Source organism: Neoarius graeffei, chromosome 5, assembly GCF_027579695.1.
Source record: "Neoarius graeffei isolate fNeoGra1 chromosome 5, fNeoGra1.pri, whole genome shotgun sequence".
NCBI lineage: Eukaryota > Metazoa > Chordata > Actinopteri > Siluriformes > Ariidae > Neoarius > Neoarius graeffei.
Window position 1 is genome coordinate 29,843,454 of NC_083573.1, and position 19,968 is coordinate 29,863,421.

The following is a 19,968-nucleotide window of genomic DNA, read 5'->3' on the forward strand; positions in this document are numbered from 1 at the left end:
TCCGTCCATCCGTTATCCATCACCGCTTATCCTGTGCAGGGTCACAGGCAAGCTGGAGCCTATCCCAGCTGACTATGGGCAAGAGGCAGAGTACACCCTGGACAAGTTGCCAGATCATCACAGGGCTGACACACAACCATTCACACCTACGGTCAATTTTGAGCCACCAATTAACGTAACCTGCATGGCTTTGGACTGTGGGGGAAACCAGAGCACCCAGCAGAAACCCACACAGACAACATGCAGACTCCACACACAAAGGCCCCCATCAGCCACTTGGCTCGAACCCAGAACCTTCTTGCTGTGAGGCAACAGTGCTAACCACTACACCACAGTGCCGCCCTACAAAAACACTTTCACTACGTTCAGACTGCAACCTGAAACGACCCATATCCGATTTGTTGTGAAATCCGATTTTTTTGTTAGGCCGTTCACATTACCAATTATATGAGACTTGTATGCGATCTCCAATATGAACGGAAAACGACCCAAAAGTGTCCCGCATGCGCAAATTGACACGTAATAAGCATATCTACGTAATACGTAAACAAACAAACAAAAAAAAAGCACACTCTTCAAGTTTGCAAGTAAAGCATGGAGATGAGGCGAGACCTGGCGATGTGGTTTTTGCGGCGGCGGCGGAACTCACACAATAATCTGATTAATGTGGGCAGCAGACTAATGAGACCGAAGGTGTCAAATTACTGGAAATTTCCAGAACAATCTTATAATCTTGTAATACAGGATGATTTAACATCCAGATCCCTACCAAATCCACCATTAGCTTGATCAATTCTATAAAAGTCTATTTAAATTCTGAAAACTGTACAAATGTTGTTGTTTTCCACCAAAGAGGCGGGATTAGCCAACGCAGAATAGTGACGTTTGTCTCTTGTTGATGACGTGTAGGTCGCATGAATGCGACCTGTCCGGTCAGACTGCAGTCGCATGTGAAAATAACAGATATGCATCGGAATTAGGACCACATATCCAAGCGGCCTGGGTCGCATGTGAAAAAAATCGGATCGGTGTCGTTCAGATTGTCAATAACAAATCGGATACAGGTCGCATATGGGCAAAAAAATCGGATATGGGTCGTTTCAGGGTGCAGTCTGAACGTAGTCTTTGCTCACACTGCAAAAAATTGAAAACTGAATTTGAGGAGAAAATGACTTAATACTAGTGAAATGATCTTGCTGCATGGACATATTTTTACTTGATAAGACATCTTAGAATAAGTTGATTGCAATCTAGAACTAGGTTTAATCTCAGAATTGGTGTCTTGTCACTCACTATCGGTTTTGAGTCAGTTGACACGTCAGACGTGTGTATGACTAGCAGTCTTCAGCAGAGCTCTCCATTCAGCACGGTCTTGAGTTGCCTCCTCTGCGATATTCCATAACTTCAGAGTTCTTGCATTCTTCTAATAGGATATTCTAGATCGTTTCAACTATTTTCAAGATATTTTCACTTGCTAAGATGTCATTTTTTTGCAGTGCAGAACTGTGGGTGTGTTAGATCACAAGTGTTTCACAATGGAGTCTTCCCATAGCACAACGCAAACAACTCGTGTAGTGCTAGCGCTAGAAACTGCTCATACTAAAAAATTGTGACAGTGGAGTTTCTGCAGCACTTGAAAGAAATCATGAACATGTTTCTGGCACTCAGAGATGGTGGCAAAACCAGGTAGCATTGTGGTTAACGTATATGCAATCCACTGTTGCTTCTGCCAGCTAGCTAGTTTAAAAATCAAAAGCAGTTGACACATCAGGGCACTGCAATGTGCAAATGCAGTGTACATATTGCATCTGATTTCTAAAGTAAAATAAACTTTACTGTTCTCTCATCTAACTCCGTGTCAGGTGGCTTATTACACTGCAAAAAATGATATCTTAGCAAGTGAAAATATCTTAAATAGTTGAAACGATCTAGCGTTTCCTATTAGAAGAATACAAGACACCAATTCTGAGATTATTAGACCTAGTTCTAGATTGCAACCCACTTATCAAGTAAAAATATCTGTCCATGCAGCAAGATAATTTCACTAGTATTAAGTAATTTTCTGCACAAATTCAGTTTTCAATTTTTTGCAGTGTAACACTTTAGGGTTGTGCGTTTTGCTGGTGAAGCTTCACAAGATTAGATTAACGTTGTCATTTTCCTGTTTGTTTATAACATCATGGAATTTTATTATAGAAACCCGAAAAGAGGCACGGTGGTGTAGCGGTTAGCACTGTCGCCTCACAGCAAGAAGGTCCTGGGTTCGAGCCCCGTGGCCGGCGAGGACCTTTCTGTGTGGAGTTTGCATGTTCTCCCCGTGTCCGCGTGGGTTTCCTCCGGGTGCTCCGGTTTCCCCCACAGTCCAAAGACATGCAGGTTAGGTTAACTGGTGACTCTAAATTGACCGTAGGTGTGAATGTGAGTGTGAATGGTTGTCTGTGTCTATGGAGTTGCATTTCGACTACAACCGCGCTGAACCGTGCTGGCTGGAAGTGGGTGGACACATTGGGTGGAGTTAGCGAAAGTGGGTGGACGTCACGTGATGTCGTTAAGCAGCGCAAACAGTGACATCAGTGACAGTGGCGGAACAAGTCAGAGCCGGGCCGGGGGCGGGGCAAATGACCGGGCCCTTTATTAAAGCTTATCATAACATCATTTTAGGCTACAAAATGTCCGCAACTGCGGTGTTTACCAATTTCAACACTACCGGGTGCAACTATGTTATTTAGTACATCAAGTCCTTCAAACGAACATGTAACTCAGAAACAAAAAACATTAGGATACTGTACATGGCTCATAATAAAACATCAATAGCCTATACTGCGCACATTATTTGAAGGGCATACGAATGAGCGCTCAGAGGTTGCAACGGTAACAGGAAGAGTCAGAAATAAAAGGAGGGCGGTGCAAACCTCACTGAATGCACTGTGTTTACCAATTTCAACACTACGGGGTGCAACTATGTTATTTTGTACATTAAGTCCTTCAAACGAACATGTAACTCAGAAACAAAAAAACATTAGGCGACATACTGTACATGGCTCATAATAAAACATCAATAGCCTACTGCGCGCATTATTTGAAGGGCATACGACGAGCCTTGCGCTCCGCGAACTCGTCCACGATGCTCTGTATGTCACTGATTCAGTGATCTTTTAAGCGGTAGTCTCACGACCCGAATAGTAAACAATAAACATGGAGGACATGGAGTCGTTAGTGTTGCTGGTCTTGGTGCTGTGGCTTGTTGTCACCGACAACGCCAACAGATACTGGCAAGAGCGTATAGATGAGGCGAGGCGCATAAGGCTTCAGAAATTCTCGTAATTCGTAATTATTCTTCTTCCGGGTTTACGGTGTTTACAGATCCCAGCGTGCTCGCGGGGCGTGTGTGGGCATGTGAGGACACTCCTCCTCACCAATCAGTGCACAGGGGAGTGTCTGCTCACGCCCCCAGCCTCACTCGGCACGGCTTGGCTCGCTTCAGCCCCACTCCAAAACGGTGCGAGTTTTAGGGGCTAAGCAGGGCTGAAACGAGCTGAGTCGTGCTGGTTTTTGGTAGTCGAAACGCGAGCCGTGTCGGGCTGAAGTGAGCTGAAGCGAGCTGAAGTGAGCTGAAAAAGGGTAGTGGAAAAGGGCCACAACAGCCCCGCTCAGCTCGACTCAGCACGGCACGGCTCAGCCGCGTTTGTAGTGGAAAAGCGGCATATGTGTCAGCCCTGTGATGACCTGGCGACTTGTCCAGGGTGTACCCCGCCTTTCACCTGTAGTCAGCTGGGATAGGCTCCAGCTTGCCTGCGACCCTGTAGAACAGGATAAAGCGGCTAGAGATAATGAGATGAGAAATCCGAAAAGATATTAACCGAGTTTCCAATACAGTTTTGAGCAAAATGCAAGTCTCATCTCATTATCTCTAGCCGCTTTATCCTTCTACAGGGTCGCAGGCAAGCTGGAGCCTATCCCAGCTGACTACGGGCGAAAGGCGGGGTACACCCTGGACAAGTCGCCAGGTCATCACAGGGCTGACACATAGACACAGACAACCATTCACACTCACATTCACACCTACGGTCAATTTAGAGTCACCAGTTAACCTAACCTGCATGTCTTTGGACTGTGGGGGAAACCGGAGCACCCGGAGGAAACCCACGCGGACACGGGGAGAACATGCAAACTCCACACAGAAAGGCCCTCGCCGGCCACGGGGCTCGAACCCGGACCTTCTTGCTGTGAGGCGACAGCACTAACCACTACACCACCGTGCCGCCCCAAAATGCAAGTGATTTAAAAAAAAAAAAGTTGACAAAATAAAAATGCGAATGGTCTGTCTTTCCATTAAATGATGTTATGCGATTAAAGCTGGGTTTTCTCCTCTTGTGATGGCTCTTACAGAGCGCCATTTTAAATGTGAGAAATGTGTTCCAGTTTTGCAAAATATTTATTTATGAAATCATCTGGAAAACCACCTCATGTGAGCCTAAAAATGTTTTTTTTTTTTGCAATATTTAAGAGCTTTTTGAAAATGACGTGTTTCCATTACTCGTTTTTTAGTTTGCAATTTCATATTGCACATTAAGCAGGTTAGTGGAAACGCGCTTATTATCAGAAACTGTAGCCGTGACTATACAAGGTGCCCATGTGTAAGTAATGACGATTGTAAAATTGTTAATTCGATGAAAATGGAGCTCTTGTAGCATTTTATAGTACTTTGGGTTGATCATGATTATGTTAGTTAGACTACATTCACTACTCGCCAAAAACAGCAGAAAAAATAAATTCACTACTCTTGTAACTAAAAAAAAGGGCAATGGTTACCACAGAAATTACAGATGACAGTAAGAAGCTCTTTATGAAAATGAGGTTACATGGGCTTTAAGGTGTAGGTTGTGCAGTTTAAGAGTTTCTAGATCTATAATAATCATATAATTTCAGTGATCACTTTGTAAAGCTAGAACATGCAATTTCATAATTCAGTCAGTATAGCAGTAAATCTTTTTTTCTCCATTTCAGGCTTCTGTTAAGTGAAATATGGTCAATGTTTTCACTGGTTTAAAAAACAAAAAACTGCTGCTTTAATGTTTTAATTTTTCAAGTACATATGCTCTTTCTTGTAGAAGAGGAAAGGAGGGTCCGAGCCAACGACAGGGAGTACAACGAGAAGTTTCAGTATGCAGTAAGAAAGACCAACATATACACAAGCTTTCTACCTACATTCATCAGCTTCGTTATCCAATTTTCTAATTAACATTCTGTCTGTGTTCCTTGCTACAGTATTTAATAATGCTTAATTTAATAACGTGACCCATTATGTTTCCCTCTCATGGTCTGCCCAGAATAATTGCATCATGACCTCAAAGTACAACATCATTACCTTCCTGCCAGTCAACCTCTTTGAGCAGTTCCAGGAAGTTGCCAACACCTACTTCCTGTTTCTTCTCATTCTCCAGGTACCATCAGGTTTAGTATTATTTTAAGGAAGGGGCGATATGGGCTGTCAGGAACCATTACCACGCAGAAGTGTATTATTTTCATAAAACAGCACGAACAGAGTGTTATTCTGTTTATTCTATGGCGATTTGCCAAAGATGACAATGTTTAAGTTATTAATGAATGATTTTATTGTTGTGGAAGATCCATGAGACAAGTCAGTTCCTGTTTCTGCTTATGTTAAAACAGTAAGAAACGGTCTTACTTGCCTTTGCTCCTTTTTGTTCTCTCGAAATCAATGGGACAAATAAATGCAGCTTGTCATTTTACTGAGAAACTGGAAAGCACAAACTAATTTGATCTGAAGTCTTTCCTGTGCTGGGAAACTTTGCAAAGCACCATGATGACTGCTGCAAATCACTGACACTCAAAACAGCTTCTGTTACATGTTACTCAAATGTCTCCTCACAAAAAAACACCAATGATTCTACAGTGGTTTGTTGAACGACTCGTTTGTTTCAAATCCGTTTATTATTAAGCGTAGATTATATGGAGTATCTGCTGTACAAGTCCCTGTGATTGAGTTGTTACTATACAGTAGAAACAGTAATGCGTTTGGGTGAGTGCATCAATATGAACCTATTGTTCAGCCAGAACTGCTGTCTGAGCCGTGCTGGTTTATAAAATTAATCCACACCGTCGAGCCAAGATTCGAGAATTCATCCGCACTGTGATCTAAAATATTTTACAGTATATTTTCTACGACTAAATTCCGTCACATGCACAAGTTCAACATTCTCGAGTTGAACTGGAAGGGGCAGGCTTAGCCTTTATACGGAGAGGGAGACATTACTCAACATATGGGGTTAGGTATGTGAGTAAAAACTTTGTCAGTGATAGTGTCTAGTGTCATCTTACACCGGAAAAGACAGTGTGTATTGTGTCATGTCAGGCCCATAATGAAGAAGAAGGCAAAAGAAGATTGAGGAGTAAAGTTTGACGTAGAGTGTAGAAAGTATATTGTTCCAAATATTAGCTTCTACAAAATAAAAAAAAAGAACCTTTTCTCTGATTAGTTTTTTTTTTTGAGGAATAAGACATTTGGTTAGTGTACCTCTTAAGCTTTCTGTACTCTCTCTCTCTCTCTCTCTCTCTCTGAAGTTGATTCCTCAGATCTCCTCTTTGTCCTGGTTCACTACCATAGTGCCTTTAGTACTGGTGCTGAGCATCACTGCTGTTAAAGATGCCACTGATGATTATGTGAGTCTCTCTCTCTCTCTTTTGAGTGTGTTTGTGTGTGTATGTGTGTAATATATATATATGACTGGCAGGAATATAATATATACAACCCCGATTCCAAAAAAGTTGGGACAAAGTACAAATTGTAAATAAAAACAGAATGCAATAATTTACAAATGTCAAAAACTGATATTGTATTCACAATAGAACATAGACAACATATCAAATGTTGAAAGTGAGACATTTTGAAATTTCATGCCAAATATTGGCTCATTTGAAATTTCATGACAGCAACACATCTCAGAAAAGTTGGGACAGGGGCAATAAGAGGCTGGAAAAGTTAAAGATACAAAAAAGGAACAGCTGGAGGACCAAATTGCAACTCATTAGGTCAATTGGCAATAGGTCATTAACATGACTGGGTATAAAAAGAGCATCTTGGAGTGGCAGCAGCTCTCAGAAGTAAAGATGGGAAGAGGATCACCAATCCCCCGAATTTTGCGCCGACAAATAGTGGAGCAATATCAGAAAGGAGTTCGACAGTGTAAAATTGCAAAGAGTTTGAACATATCATCATCTACAGTGCATAATATCATCAAAAGATTCAGAGAATCTGGAAGAATCTCTGTGTGTAAAGGTCAAGGCCGGAAAACCATACTGTGTGCCCGTGATCTTCGGGCCCTTAGACGGCACTGCATCACATACAGGCATGCTTCTGTATTGGAAATCACAAAATGGACTCAGGAATATTTCCAGAGAACATTATCTGTGAACACAATTCACCATGCCATCCGCCGTTGCCAGCTAAAACTCTGTAGTTCAAAGAAGAAGCCATATCTAAACATGATCCAGAAGCGCAGACGTCTTCTCTGGGCCAAGGCTCATTTAAAATGGACTGTGGCAAAGTGGAAAACTGTTCCGTGGTCAGACGAATCAAAATTTGAAGTTTTTTATGGAAATCAGGGATGCCGTGTCATTCGGACTAAAGAGGAGAAGGACGACCCAAGTTGTTCTCAGCGCTCAGTTCAGAAGCCTGCATCTCTGATGGTACGGGGTTGCATTAGTGCGTGTGGCATGGGCAGCTTACACATCTGGAAAGGCACCATCAATGCTGAAAGGTATATCCAGGTTCTAGAGCAACATATGCTCCCATCCAGACGACGTCTCTTTCAGGGAAGACCTTGCATTTTCCAACATGACAATGCCAAACCACAAACTGCATCAATTACAGCATCATGGCTGCGTAGAAGAAGGGTCCGGGTACTGAACTGGCCAGCCTGCAGTCCAGATCTTTCACCCATAGAAAACATTTGGCGCATCATAAAACGGAAGATACGACAAAAAAGACCTAAGACAGTTGAGCAACTAGAATCCTACATTAGACAAGAATGGGTTAACATTCCTATCCCTAAACTTGAGCAACTTGTCTCCTCAGTCCCCAGACGTTTACAGACTGTTGTAAAGAGAAAAGGGGATGTCTCACAGTGGGAAACATGGCCTTGTCCCAACTTTTTTGAGATGTGTTGTTATCATGAAATTTAAAATCACCTAATTTCTCTCTTTAAATGATACATTTTCTCAGTTCAAACATTTGAAATGTCATCTATGTTCTATTCTGAATAAAATATGGAATTTTGAAACTTCCACATCATTGCATTCTGTTTTTATTTACAATTTGTACTTTGTCCCAACTTTTTTGGAATCGGGGTTGTAGGATATTACATGGTTGCACAAAGATATGAAGTTTATCTTCGAGTGGTGAACATATTCAACACGAAAGTTTTCAACATGAGAAGATAAACTTCATATCTTCAAGCCAACGTGTGATGTTCTTTTTATTACACTGACACATTCACAAACAAAAAGTACCCAAATTTATCAAAACAATTCATCGATTTTCTCACGAGTGACGTATAGAGATTTATGTCATGGTTTTGGTTTTCCATGTCCCGGATGTAGCTCATATGGAAAATATGAGTGGTGTATTTCCCAGTAAAACATTCATGTCCATATATATACACAGTATATATTTGAGTACTTTTTGTTTGTGAATGTGTCTATATAATACAGGGATGAGAGTTTTCCGCTTTCCGGCAGATTTCCGCTTTTTCTGAGTAAAAACCAAGCTTATTATATTATGCCAAATCCGTTGAGAATTTTTTTTAATTAATTTCGGGGGGTTGGGGTATGTCCCTTCATGCTGTTCAAACTTTATTAACTCCAACAATGTTTACACGTTATTTGTAAGTCGCCATCTTTAGTCTCATTTAATCTCGTTGAATGTGATGTAAAATTCGTGTTATCTACATTGTTATTGGTCAAAACATAGATGTCGAGACCATAATAGCCAATCAAAACAGTTTTTACAAAGACACCCACATCCGCTTTCTTTTATCAAAACTTACACATGTTCGTGAGCTGCATATCAAAAATACTTCCTCTAATCGGCGTGTTTTTTCAAGATGCCGAATACTATTGACAAGCGAGATGAAGCAAAGGTACGTGAAATTGATGCTGGTATAAAAACAAGTTTGGCAAAGGAAAAGGAAAGCAAGAGAGGAGTGTGAGAGAGGGCAGAAGAGAACCAGGTTAGAGCATGTAAAAACACAGGAGGTGCTGGCTAATGAAAGAAAAAGGAAAAAAGAGAGGACTGATGAGCTTTTGGCTTTGGCCAAGAAGCTGAAGTCTAAATGATCAAATGAAAATTTGTTTCAAAAAATAACTGGGAACTGTAAATAACTTTTAACTGTAAAAAGTGTAAATAGACATTTTCCTTTTGAAGAAAACATACAAGTGATGCGGACAATAAGATAAAGACAGTCCCCATAAAATATGCATTTGTTTGATTCGACATTGAATATATATGAAAATTTGAATTATTAATGGAACTGTAAATAACTATGAATTTTAATGGACATTTTTTAGAAAAACAAGTGATGTTGACAATGAGTAATAACCAGTCCCCATAAAATGTAGATATTATTTTGAATTAATGCAATACACATATTGATTTTGATACATATTGTTCTATATAATAGCGTTTTTATTTCAATAAGTATTAAAATAGGCATCAGGTGTTTTAATTAACTACAGCTCAGATTGCAGGAAATAGGGTGTGTAAAGGCCCGGTCCCACTGCACTTACGGATGCAAAGAGGATGTAAAACGTAAAAAAATCTTTGCCATCCGTTGGAAAACGCTATGCATCCGTTGTGTACTCATTGCATACGTGCTTCATACGCTCTATCCATCGAGCATCCGTCCACTGTGATTTCATCCGCGCAAAAAGTTTTGAGCTGCACAAAACTTTTAGAACGGATGAACTTTCCGCCGTGTACGATGTAAATCCGCGACATATACGAGCAACAAACGTTCTATGTCCGTTATCATCCGTTAAACGTCTGCTGTATCCTCTCTGCATCCTCTGGGCATCCTCGCAACTCACATCTGCTGCAGCTGAAAACGGAAAGAGGGAGGAAAGATAAGGTACATGAAACGTCTATTCATCGTTAGTAGCACGGAAATAGAAAGGATGTAAGCGTATGCATCTCGTATATAAAGTATTCAAAACGGACAAAGCGTTTATATCTGGGATGTATCTCGTATATTTAGGATGTCTGGAGTATGTCTAGAGTATGTAGAAGGACACCTAGCGGACAATCGATATTTTGTATAAAAAGGGGGAGAAAATCATCTAGTAGTAGAGATGTATCGATGTAGCCGCCAGCACGTCTTTCCGCTTTATGCTGACGGCGTGCGTGCTGCATCCCTTTATATCCGCGGAGCAGACGCAATTCATACCCCCCGCATGCGCAGTGAACGGTCTGCGTCCGATATACATCCACGCAACATCCCCTTTGTTTCCGTTAGGCGTACGTGATGCATCCCCTTCATCCGCTATGCATCCGCTCTTTCTGCTATGCGTCCGCTTCTCAGTTATCACCGGTAACCCCTTCGGAGCTGTCATCCACTTCCATCCGCTTTCATCCGCTAGGCTTCCTATGAACATGCGTTTAACATCCCCGCTATATACTACCCACGTCCGTTCTTTTCCGTTCTGTTTTCGCAAATTTTCGCCAATTTTGTCCATTTCTGGAGCGGATGAAAACGGATAGAGCCACCCCCGAAATTTTGCTCGTCCGTTGTGTCCTTTCTGCATACGTTTTGTGTCCATCGGCCAGTGGGACCGGGCCTTAAGGTCTCATTTTGAAAAAAAGTTTCACAGGGGGTGTCCCCCCGGACACCCCTTATTACACATTTTCTGCTTTTTTCATCAGGACCCACTCTCATCCCTGATAATAAAAAGAACATCACATATTGGCTTGATGATATGAAGTTTATCTTTTCGTGTTGAAAAACTCGCATTTTTCATACGAAATACATCACGGATCTGAGTGACATATTTCCCAATCTTTCACTCCGATGACATCACTCCCAGTGTTTTCCCGCTGACTAGACATGTGTTGTCAAAATGGTGAACTGGTTCAACATTAACATTCTTTTGATTAACTTGCATGTTTTTTTTGTGGATGTATCCATAATATAAAGAACATTACACAGTGGCACAAAGATATGAAGTTTATCTTCTCATGTTGAAAATATTTTTACTCGTTCACAAATATGTTCACCACTCAGAGATAAATTTCATATCTTCGTGCAACCGTGTAATATCCTCTATACACTACCGTTCAAAAGTTTGGGGTCACTTTGAAATGTCCTTATTTTTGAAAGAAAAGCACTGTTCTTTTCAATGAAGATCACTTTAAACTAATCAGAAATACAGGCAGATCACGGAATCCAGGGACACATGTCTGCCCAGGGGCATTTTGAGTTATTGACAGATTCAGAAAGTACAGTTTCTAAGCTTTCCAATGATGCCTTCCATGTGGAGATCTGACAATATTTGAAGAATGTGTGGCCTTTTGAAAGTGTATACTTCTTAAAACAGAAAAGGGAGAAAATCGCCCTCAAAGTTTTCCATCTCAGTTACTCTGGGTGTAGGGCGGGCACATAATGGTGCTCATTTGCATGACATTAAGGAAAGCCCTACCCCCTACTAGCTAGCACAATACTACTTTCATGTAAACAAAGATCACCACGTCAATTTTCCTTCCATGCAAAGTATGCCCAACACAATTATGAAGTACAAAAATAAGTCCTAAAGTATACTTTAACGCTTTGTGGTTGAAAAATTACTCACACCGTAAGAAAGAAAGATAGCACGATGATGACACAACTAACACAACACTAGTTTCATGTAAAGCCTCGGTCACAACCGGCCGTACCGTGCTCCTACGGCCGGTCTACATGCAAAAAAACGCAAGAAACACACGGAGAGCGCGCATGAAACGCACGAGAGCGCGCGTGTGAAAAGCACGAGAGCGCGCATGTGATGTGCTGATTTTCGAGCCGCAGACCGGCCGCAGAGGTTCTTTGTCATGTCAAACAAACTCTACGGGCGCTTACGTTTTTTTCAGGTTGCAAGACAAACTTACGGCCAACGCGCGTCTTTCTCCGTGAACAAAAAAAAAACTGCAGCGATTTGGGAAACGCCAAAAATCACACGGCCAAAAAATCGTACGTCCGGTTGTGACCTAGGCTTAACCAAACCACAACACTCTCCGTTACATGCAAAAATAACCACACAGCCTTAGATTAATAAACTTACCCCATCAGAAAGAGAAACGGCGCCTTGCGCACACCAATGCCGCCGATGGAATGTAATCCTAGAACGGTCCGTGTATCATCCGATCATTCAAGTATTCCATTCAATCTGGAAAACGAGGTTGCGGGGTTTTTTTTTGCTAGAAATGGTTATCTCCGATGTAAATACCGTGTGTCTGTTTGCTTCGCGGTGTTTCAGCTCCTCTGCACTCTGTTTAGTAACTCATTCCATAGTGAAATCACACGCCTGTATGCAGTTAAGTAGCCATGCGCTCAGCTCGGATCATACAGCTGAGTCGCGGAAAAAAAAAACAAAAGACTTAAATCATCATGTGAATGGCCCATATGGTAATTTACCCACACCCCCCAGCAGGCTACAGTCCTGACAAAAACGAGACAATTTGCAACAAAAAATGTATGCTTTTCCAACAAAACAATCTATTATCTGAAATACTGATTGCATTCTTCAAGATCTCAACTTGCACATGATGGAAAAAAACAAAAATCACAAATTTCGAAAAAAAATGCTTCTTTTGCGATTATCTCGGATTCGTTTCAGCCGACATGTGTCCCTGGATTCGGTGAGGGGTCACCATTGCTAATGTGGTAAATGACTCTTCTAGCTGCAAATGTCTGGTTTTTGGTGCAGTATCTCCATAGGTGTATAGAGGCCCATTTCCAGCAACTCTCACTCCAGTGTTCTAATGGTACAATGTGTTTGCTCATTGCCTCAGAAGGCTAATGGATGATTAGAAAACCCTTGTACAATCATGTTAGCACAGCTGAAAACAGTTTAGCTCTTTAGAGAAGCTATAAAACTGACCTTCCTTTGAGCAGATTGAGTTTCTGGAGCATCATATTTGTGGGGTCGATTAAATGCTCAAAATGGCCAGAAAAATGTCTTGACTATATTTTCGATTCATTTTACAACTTATGGTGGTAAATAAAAGTGTGACTTTTCATGGAAAACACAAAATTGTCTGGGTGACCCCAAACTTTTGAACGGTAGTGTACTTTATGTATATAATATAGCGTATGTTATGTGGGGTGGTGTAGTGGTTAGCACTGTCACCTCACAGTAAGAAGGTCCTGGGTTCGAGCCCAGTGGCCGGCGAGGGCCTTTCTGTGCGGAGTTTGCATGTTCTCCCCGTGTCTGCGTGGGTTTCCTCCGGGTGCTCCAGTTTCCCCCACAGTCCAAAGACATGCAGGTTAGGTTAATTGGTGGCTCTAAATTGACCGTATGTGAGTGTGAATGGTTGTTTGTCTCTATGTGTCAGCCCTGCGATGACCTGGTGACTTGTCCAGGGTGTACCCCGCCTCTCACCTATAGTCAGCTGGGATAGGCTCCAGCTTGCCTGCGACCCTGTAGAACAGGATAAGCGGCTACAGATGATGGACGGATGGATGTTATGTGTCTATTCACAACTCTAACACAACTTCATAACCTGCTTCAGAAATCAGTGGTTTCACTTTGCACAGCACTAAAGTAGACATCACTTTACACAACATGTAGTAGAGATTTTTGAGGTGGGTACTTCTGTGACGTTCTCTCTGTCGTAGTAAAAATAAGTCTGTACAGAATAATGAATCAGCCTTCAGTCCCTTTTATCATATAAAGTGTATGTTATTTTGGAACCTATGGCAACGTCCTGCATGCTTGTTATTCATGATTAAAAAATAGCACTGCAGGGTCTTGCAAAAGTATTCATCCCCCTTAGTGTTTGTCCTGTTTTTTCGCATTACAAGCTGATATTAAAATGGATTTTTGGGGGTTAGCACTATTTGATTTACACATGCCTACCACTTTAAAGGTAAAAATGTCTCTATTAGCTTAGCACATCTAGCCACTGGGATTTTTGCCCATTCCTCAAGGCAAAACTGCTCCAACTCCTTCAAGTTAGATGGGTTGCATTGGTGTACAGCAATCTTCAAGTTATGCCACAGATTCTCAATTGGATTGAGGTCTGGGCTTTGGCCATTCCAAGACATTTAAATGTTTCTCTTTAAACCACTCCAGTGTAGCTTTAGCAGTATGTTTAGGGTCATTGTCCTGCTGGAACGTGAACCGTCATCCCAGTCTCAAACCTCTGGCTGACTCAAACAGGTTTTCCTCCAGAATTGCCCTGTATTTAGTGCCATCCATCTTTCCTTCAGTCCTGACCAGCTTTCCTGTCCCTGCAGATGAAAAATATCCCCACAGCATGATGCTGCCACCACCATGCTTCACTATAGGAATGGTGTTCTCAGGGTCTTGGGTTTGCACCACACATGGCATTTTCCATGATGGTCAAAAAGATAAATTTTAGTCTCATTTGACCAGATAATCTTCTTCCATTTGTTTGGGGAGTCTGCCACATGCTGTTGGGCAAACTCCAAACGTGTTTTCTTAAGTAATGACTTTTTTTCTGGCCACTCTTCCATAAAGCCCCGCTCTGTGGAGTGTACTGCTTAAAGTGGTCCTATGGACAGATATTCCCATCTCTGCTGTGGATCTTTGTAGCTCCTTCAGTGTTACCTTTGGTGTCTTTGTTGCATCTCTGATTGAGGCCCTCCTTGCCCGGTCTGTGAGTTTTGGTGGGTGGCCTTCTCTTGTCAGGTTTGTAGTGGTGACATATTCTTTACATTTTGCTATAATGGATTTAATGGTGCTCCCTGGGATATTCAAAGTTTGGGATATTTTTTATAACCCAACCCTGATCTATACTTCTCCACAACTTTGTCTCTGACCTGTTTGGAGGCTCCTTGGTTTTCATGTTGCTTGCTTAGTAGAGTTGCAGAGTCAGGGTCCTTCCAGAACAGGCTGATTTATACTGTACAGACATCATGTGACACATCATGTGACACTTTGATTGCACACATTTGGATCTTTCACAACTAATTATGTGACTTATGAAGTGAATTGTTTGGACCAGCTCTTATTTAGGGGTTTCATACGAAAGGGGGTGAATACCTATGCACACTCCAGATTTCTGTTTTTTTTATTGTTTGTGTCACAATAAAACAACGATTTACACCTTTAAAGTGGTAGGCATGTTGTGCAAATGAAATGGTGCTAACCCTCCAAAAATCCATTTTAATTCCATCTTGTAATGCGACAAAACAGGACAAACACCAAGGGGGATGAATATCTTTGCAAGACACTGTACAAATGAAATAATCCACAATGACAGTTTCATTCAAGTCCCGTAAAACCCAGTAACACTGACCAAGATGAAACTCTTAGACCTGTTTTTCCTCTGTTGTAGTTTCGTCACAAGAGCGATAACCAGGTGAATAACCGCCAGTCTCAGGTGCTCATCAATGGCATGTGAGTCTTAACTCCATGAACATTTAATATCATTTACAGATTTTCATATCTGCATTATCAGATGATAACATGTTGTATGGTTTCTTTTTATGGGTATCATATCCTTCGTTGTCATTTTATCTGTCTGTGTTGCAGTCTTCAGAAGGAGAAGTGGATGAACGTGACAGTGGGTGACATCATCAAACTAGAGAATAACCAGTTTGTTGCAGTAAGGCACCCTCCCTGACTCTGTATAATGATGTAACCATGTTCTCAACTTGAACTAAATTCTAACATTTAATTAAACAGTAATTTGTGCACAGTAATTGGGAGGATCAATAATCGATATTTGGTAGAGTGGAATAGTGGCCCGGTCTTGAGAAAGAACAGAACTGATATGCAGTATGGAGAGGAGCAGTCATGCTTGTAATGCTATTTTTGTAACTCTTCACAATTTTAGGACTTGTTCTAGTTAACTTCCTGTGGTGTAGCTTGCTTTGCATATCTAAATAGTGATGTTTTGTACATCTGAATAGTGATGATGAATGAGTGTGTGTGGGTGTGCGTCACGTGTTTTACAGGCTGACCTGCTCCTGTTGTCTAGCAGTGAACCGCACGGTTTGTGTTACATTGAGACTGCAGAACTAGATGGGTAAGACTTTGTCACTTAAGTTGTCTCACAAAACCACAATGAAAGATAAATTTGTTTACATGTGACAGGTTTTAATGCATCACATCACATTGTCAAAGAAAACCACAGCAGCAGTGCAGGATTTTTATTAGTTATATTTACAGTATTTAGCAGATCCAGAGTGACTTGCAGATGTGTATTGTAGTCGCTATCAAAAAGACCTCCTCATGCTAGTTCACTAGGTTGAAGGAATAACATAAACTTTAAAAAAAAATAAATAAATCTTTAATAGATGCATCAGTTGGGGAAACTGCTGAACCCATATTGGGTACAGCATGAAAAGAAAACACACAAGACAAGCGTTTCATAGATTAAAAACAAACTTGTTATATTCTTGTGGATTGTCATAGCCCCTTTTCTGGTCTGTGTGTGTGTTGCAGGGAGACGAACATGAAAGTGCGTCAGTCTCTCTCTGTTACCTCAGAGCTAGGAGACCCTGCCAACCTTGCTCGATTTGATGGTATGAGAGTGTTGAACTGTGATGTGTGTGTGTGTGCGTGTGCATGCAGACCATTTGCCTTGACTACTTTCTGCTCTCATTTTTGTAGATAGAAAGATGTCAGATTTGTACATAAAATATTTACAGTCTAATGTCTGTAGAACAGTATGACCTTACTGTTTTTCATACACATCGAACAGATGTGTTAGTTTGTGTTGCCTACAATCTCAGGTTCTGAGAAGATTTGAGAATCAGAAGGTACAGTTACAGAAGGTAACATTTAGTGTGCAGTATGAGCAGATTTTGTCCATAGGTTTGTAATGATCTCCCTGATTGTTGAAATATGGATATTTGTGGGTGGCATTGGGGTTTAAGGCCACAAAACTAGCAATGTTCTTGCCCTACACTCTGTGCAAATCCAGGGGATACGAGGTGCCCGTTCCTATTTAGTGCACTGCTTATGCAGCTCTATGGCTCCATGGCATAGTTTTCAGAGCAGTAGTGCCTGGTGCTACAGTGGCCATGAATGTCACCTATCAGTGGGACTATGACCAGCTATACCTCTGTGGTTTGATTCCAGCACAAACTTTTTTGTTTCTGTTTTGTATGAGAAAGGGGGGTGTGTGTGTGTGTATATATATATATATATATATATATATATATATGGGCGGCACGGTGGTGTAGTGGTTAGCGCTGTCGCCTCACAGCAAGAAGGTCCTGGGTTCGAGCCCCGTGGCCGGCGAGGGCCTTTCTGTGTGGAGTTTGCATGTTCTCCCCGTGTCCGCGTGGGTTTCCTCCGGGTGCTCCGGTTTCCCCCACAGTCCAAAGACATGCAGGTTAGGTTAACTGGTGACTCTAAATTGACCGTAGGTGTGAATGTGAGTGTGAATGGTTGTCTGTGTCTATGTGTCAGCCCTGTGATGACCTGGCGACTTGTCCAGGGTGTACCCCGCCTTTCGCCCGTAGTCAGCTGGGATAGGCTCCAGCTCGCCTGCGACCCTGTAGAACAGGATAAAGCGGCTAGAGATAATGAGATGAGATGAGATATATATATATATATATATATGTATGTACTGTATGTATATATATATATATATACACACACACACACATATATATATATATATATATATATATATATATATATAGACAGTTGTGTTCAAAATAATAGCAGTCCAACATGACTAACCAGATCAATCCCTGCTTTTGGTAGAAATTATATTACTACATGGCAAATAATTTACCAGTAGGTGTAGTAAAGTCATAGAAAACCAACAGACCCAACATGCATGATGTGCATGCTTCTGAGTCTGTGTAATCGAATAATTAAGTGAAAGGGGCGTGTTCAAAATAATAGCAGTGTGGAGTTCAATTAGTGAGATCATTCATTCTGTGAAAAAACAGATGTCAATCAGGTGGCACTAATTTAAGGATGAAGCCAGCACATGTTGTACATCCGTTTCTCTCTGAAAACATGAGAAACATGGGTCGTTCCAGACATTGTTCAGAAGAACAGCGTGTTTTGATTAAAACGTTGATTGGAGAGGGGGAAACGCATAAAGAAGTGCAGAAAATGATAGGCTGCTGGGCTAAAATGATCTCCAATGCTTTAAAATGGACAGCAAAACCAGAGAGACGTGGAAGAAAATGGAAGACTACCATTCGAATGGATGGAAGAATAGCCAGAATAGCAAAGACTCAGCCAATGATCAGCTCCAGGGTGATCAAAGACGGTCTGAAGTTACCTGTGAGTACTGTGACAATTAGAAGACGCCTGTGTGAAGCTAATCTATCGGCAAGAAGCCCCCGCAAAGTTCCACTGTTAAAAAAAAGACGTGCTGAAGAGGATACAATTTGCCAAAGAACACATCGACTGGCCTAAAGAGAAATGGAGAAACATTTTGTGGACTGATGAAAGTAAGATTGTTCTTTTTGGGTCCAAGGGCCGCAGACAGTTTGTCAGACGACCCCCAAACACTGAATTCAAGCCACAGTACACTCTGAAGACAGTGAAGCATGGTGGTGCAAGCATCATGATATGGGGATGTTTCTCTTACTATGGTGTCGGGCCTATTTATCGCATACCAGGGATCATGGATCAGTTTGCATATATCAAAATACTTGAAGAGGTCATGTTGCTTTATGCTGAAGAGGAAATGCCCTTGAAATGGATGTTTCAAAAAGACAACGACCCCAAACACACCAGTAAGCGAGCAGCATCTTGGTTCCAGACCAACAAAATGAAAGTCATGGAGTGGCCAGCCCAATCCCCGGACCTTAATCCGATAGAAAACTTGTGGGGTGACATCAAAAATGCTGTTTCTGAGGCAAAACCAAGAAATGCAGAGGAATTGTGGAATGTTGTCAAATCATCCTGGGCTGGAATACCTGTTCACAGGTGCCAGAAGTTGGTCGACTCCATGCAACACAGATGTGAAGCAGTTCTCAGAAACCATGGTTATACAACTAAATATTAGTTTAGTGATTCACAGGAACGCTAAATCCTAAAGATTTTTTCAGTTTATACAGTCAATATTTGAGTTTGTAATGAAAAATGCAGACACTGCTATTTTTTTGAACAGCCCAAAATTCATTTTTCTTCATTTTCTGTAAAGTAATTAAAACATTGATACATTTTTCTTCATGTTTTGATGTAGAATATAATGTGCAGTGTTCCCAATGCATGGAAATAAAAACTATTATAAGGATTTTGAGGTTTACTCACGTTTTTAAACACACTGCTATTATTTTGAACACGACTGTGTATATGTATGTGTGTGTGTATTATATGGAAATTAGTGTTTCACTGGGAAATGCACCATTGTTATTTTTCATGTGAGCTACATCCAGGACATGGAGAGCCAAAACCATGACATAAATTTCTATATGTCACTCGTGAGGAAATTGATGAATTGTTTTGATAAATTTGGGGACTTTTTGTTTGTGAATGTGTCTAGATAATTAAAAGAAAATCATAGGTTGGCTCGAAGATACGAAGTTTATCTTCTCGTGTTGGAAAACTCACATTTTTCATATGAAATACATTGCGGAACTGAGTGATATATTTCCCAAATTTTTCGCTCCGTTCAGTGTTTTTGCACTGACCAGACATGCATTGTCAAAATGGCTAGCCAGTTCAAAATTAAAATTCTTTTGATTAACTTTTTTTTTTGTGAATGTGTCGATATAATATAAAGAACATTACATGGTGGTGCGAAGATATGAA

At 41.2% G+C, this 19,968-nt stretch overlaps 1 protein-coding gene across 3 annotated transcripts in view; it reads left to right on the plus strand.

Moving 5' to 3' along the window:
* Positions 1-19,968, plus strand: part of atp8b2 (ATPase phospholipid transporting 8B2) — a 173,593-nt gene that overhangs the window by 52,576 nt on the left and 101,049 nt on the right. For all 3 annotated transcript variants that reach the window (XM_060921500.1, XM_060921498.1, XM_060921499.1), the window contains 7 exons: positions 5,112-5,170; positions 5,331-5,444; positions 6,586-6,684; positions 15,572-15,633; positions 15,769-15,841; positions 16,194-16,264; positions 16,684-16,763. In XM_060921500.1, the coding sequence (XP_060777483.1) occupies positions 5,112-5,170; positions 5,331-5,444; positions 6,586-6,684; positions 15,572-15,633; positions 15,769-15,841; positions 16,194-16,264; positions 16,684-16,763 (558 nt within the window). The remainder of the gene's footprint in view (positions 1-5,111; positions 5,171-5,330; positions 5,445-6,585; positions 6,685-15,571; positions 15,634-15,768; positions 15,842-16,193; positions 16,265-16,683; positions 16,764-19,968) is intronic.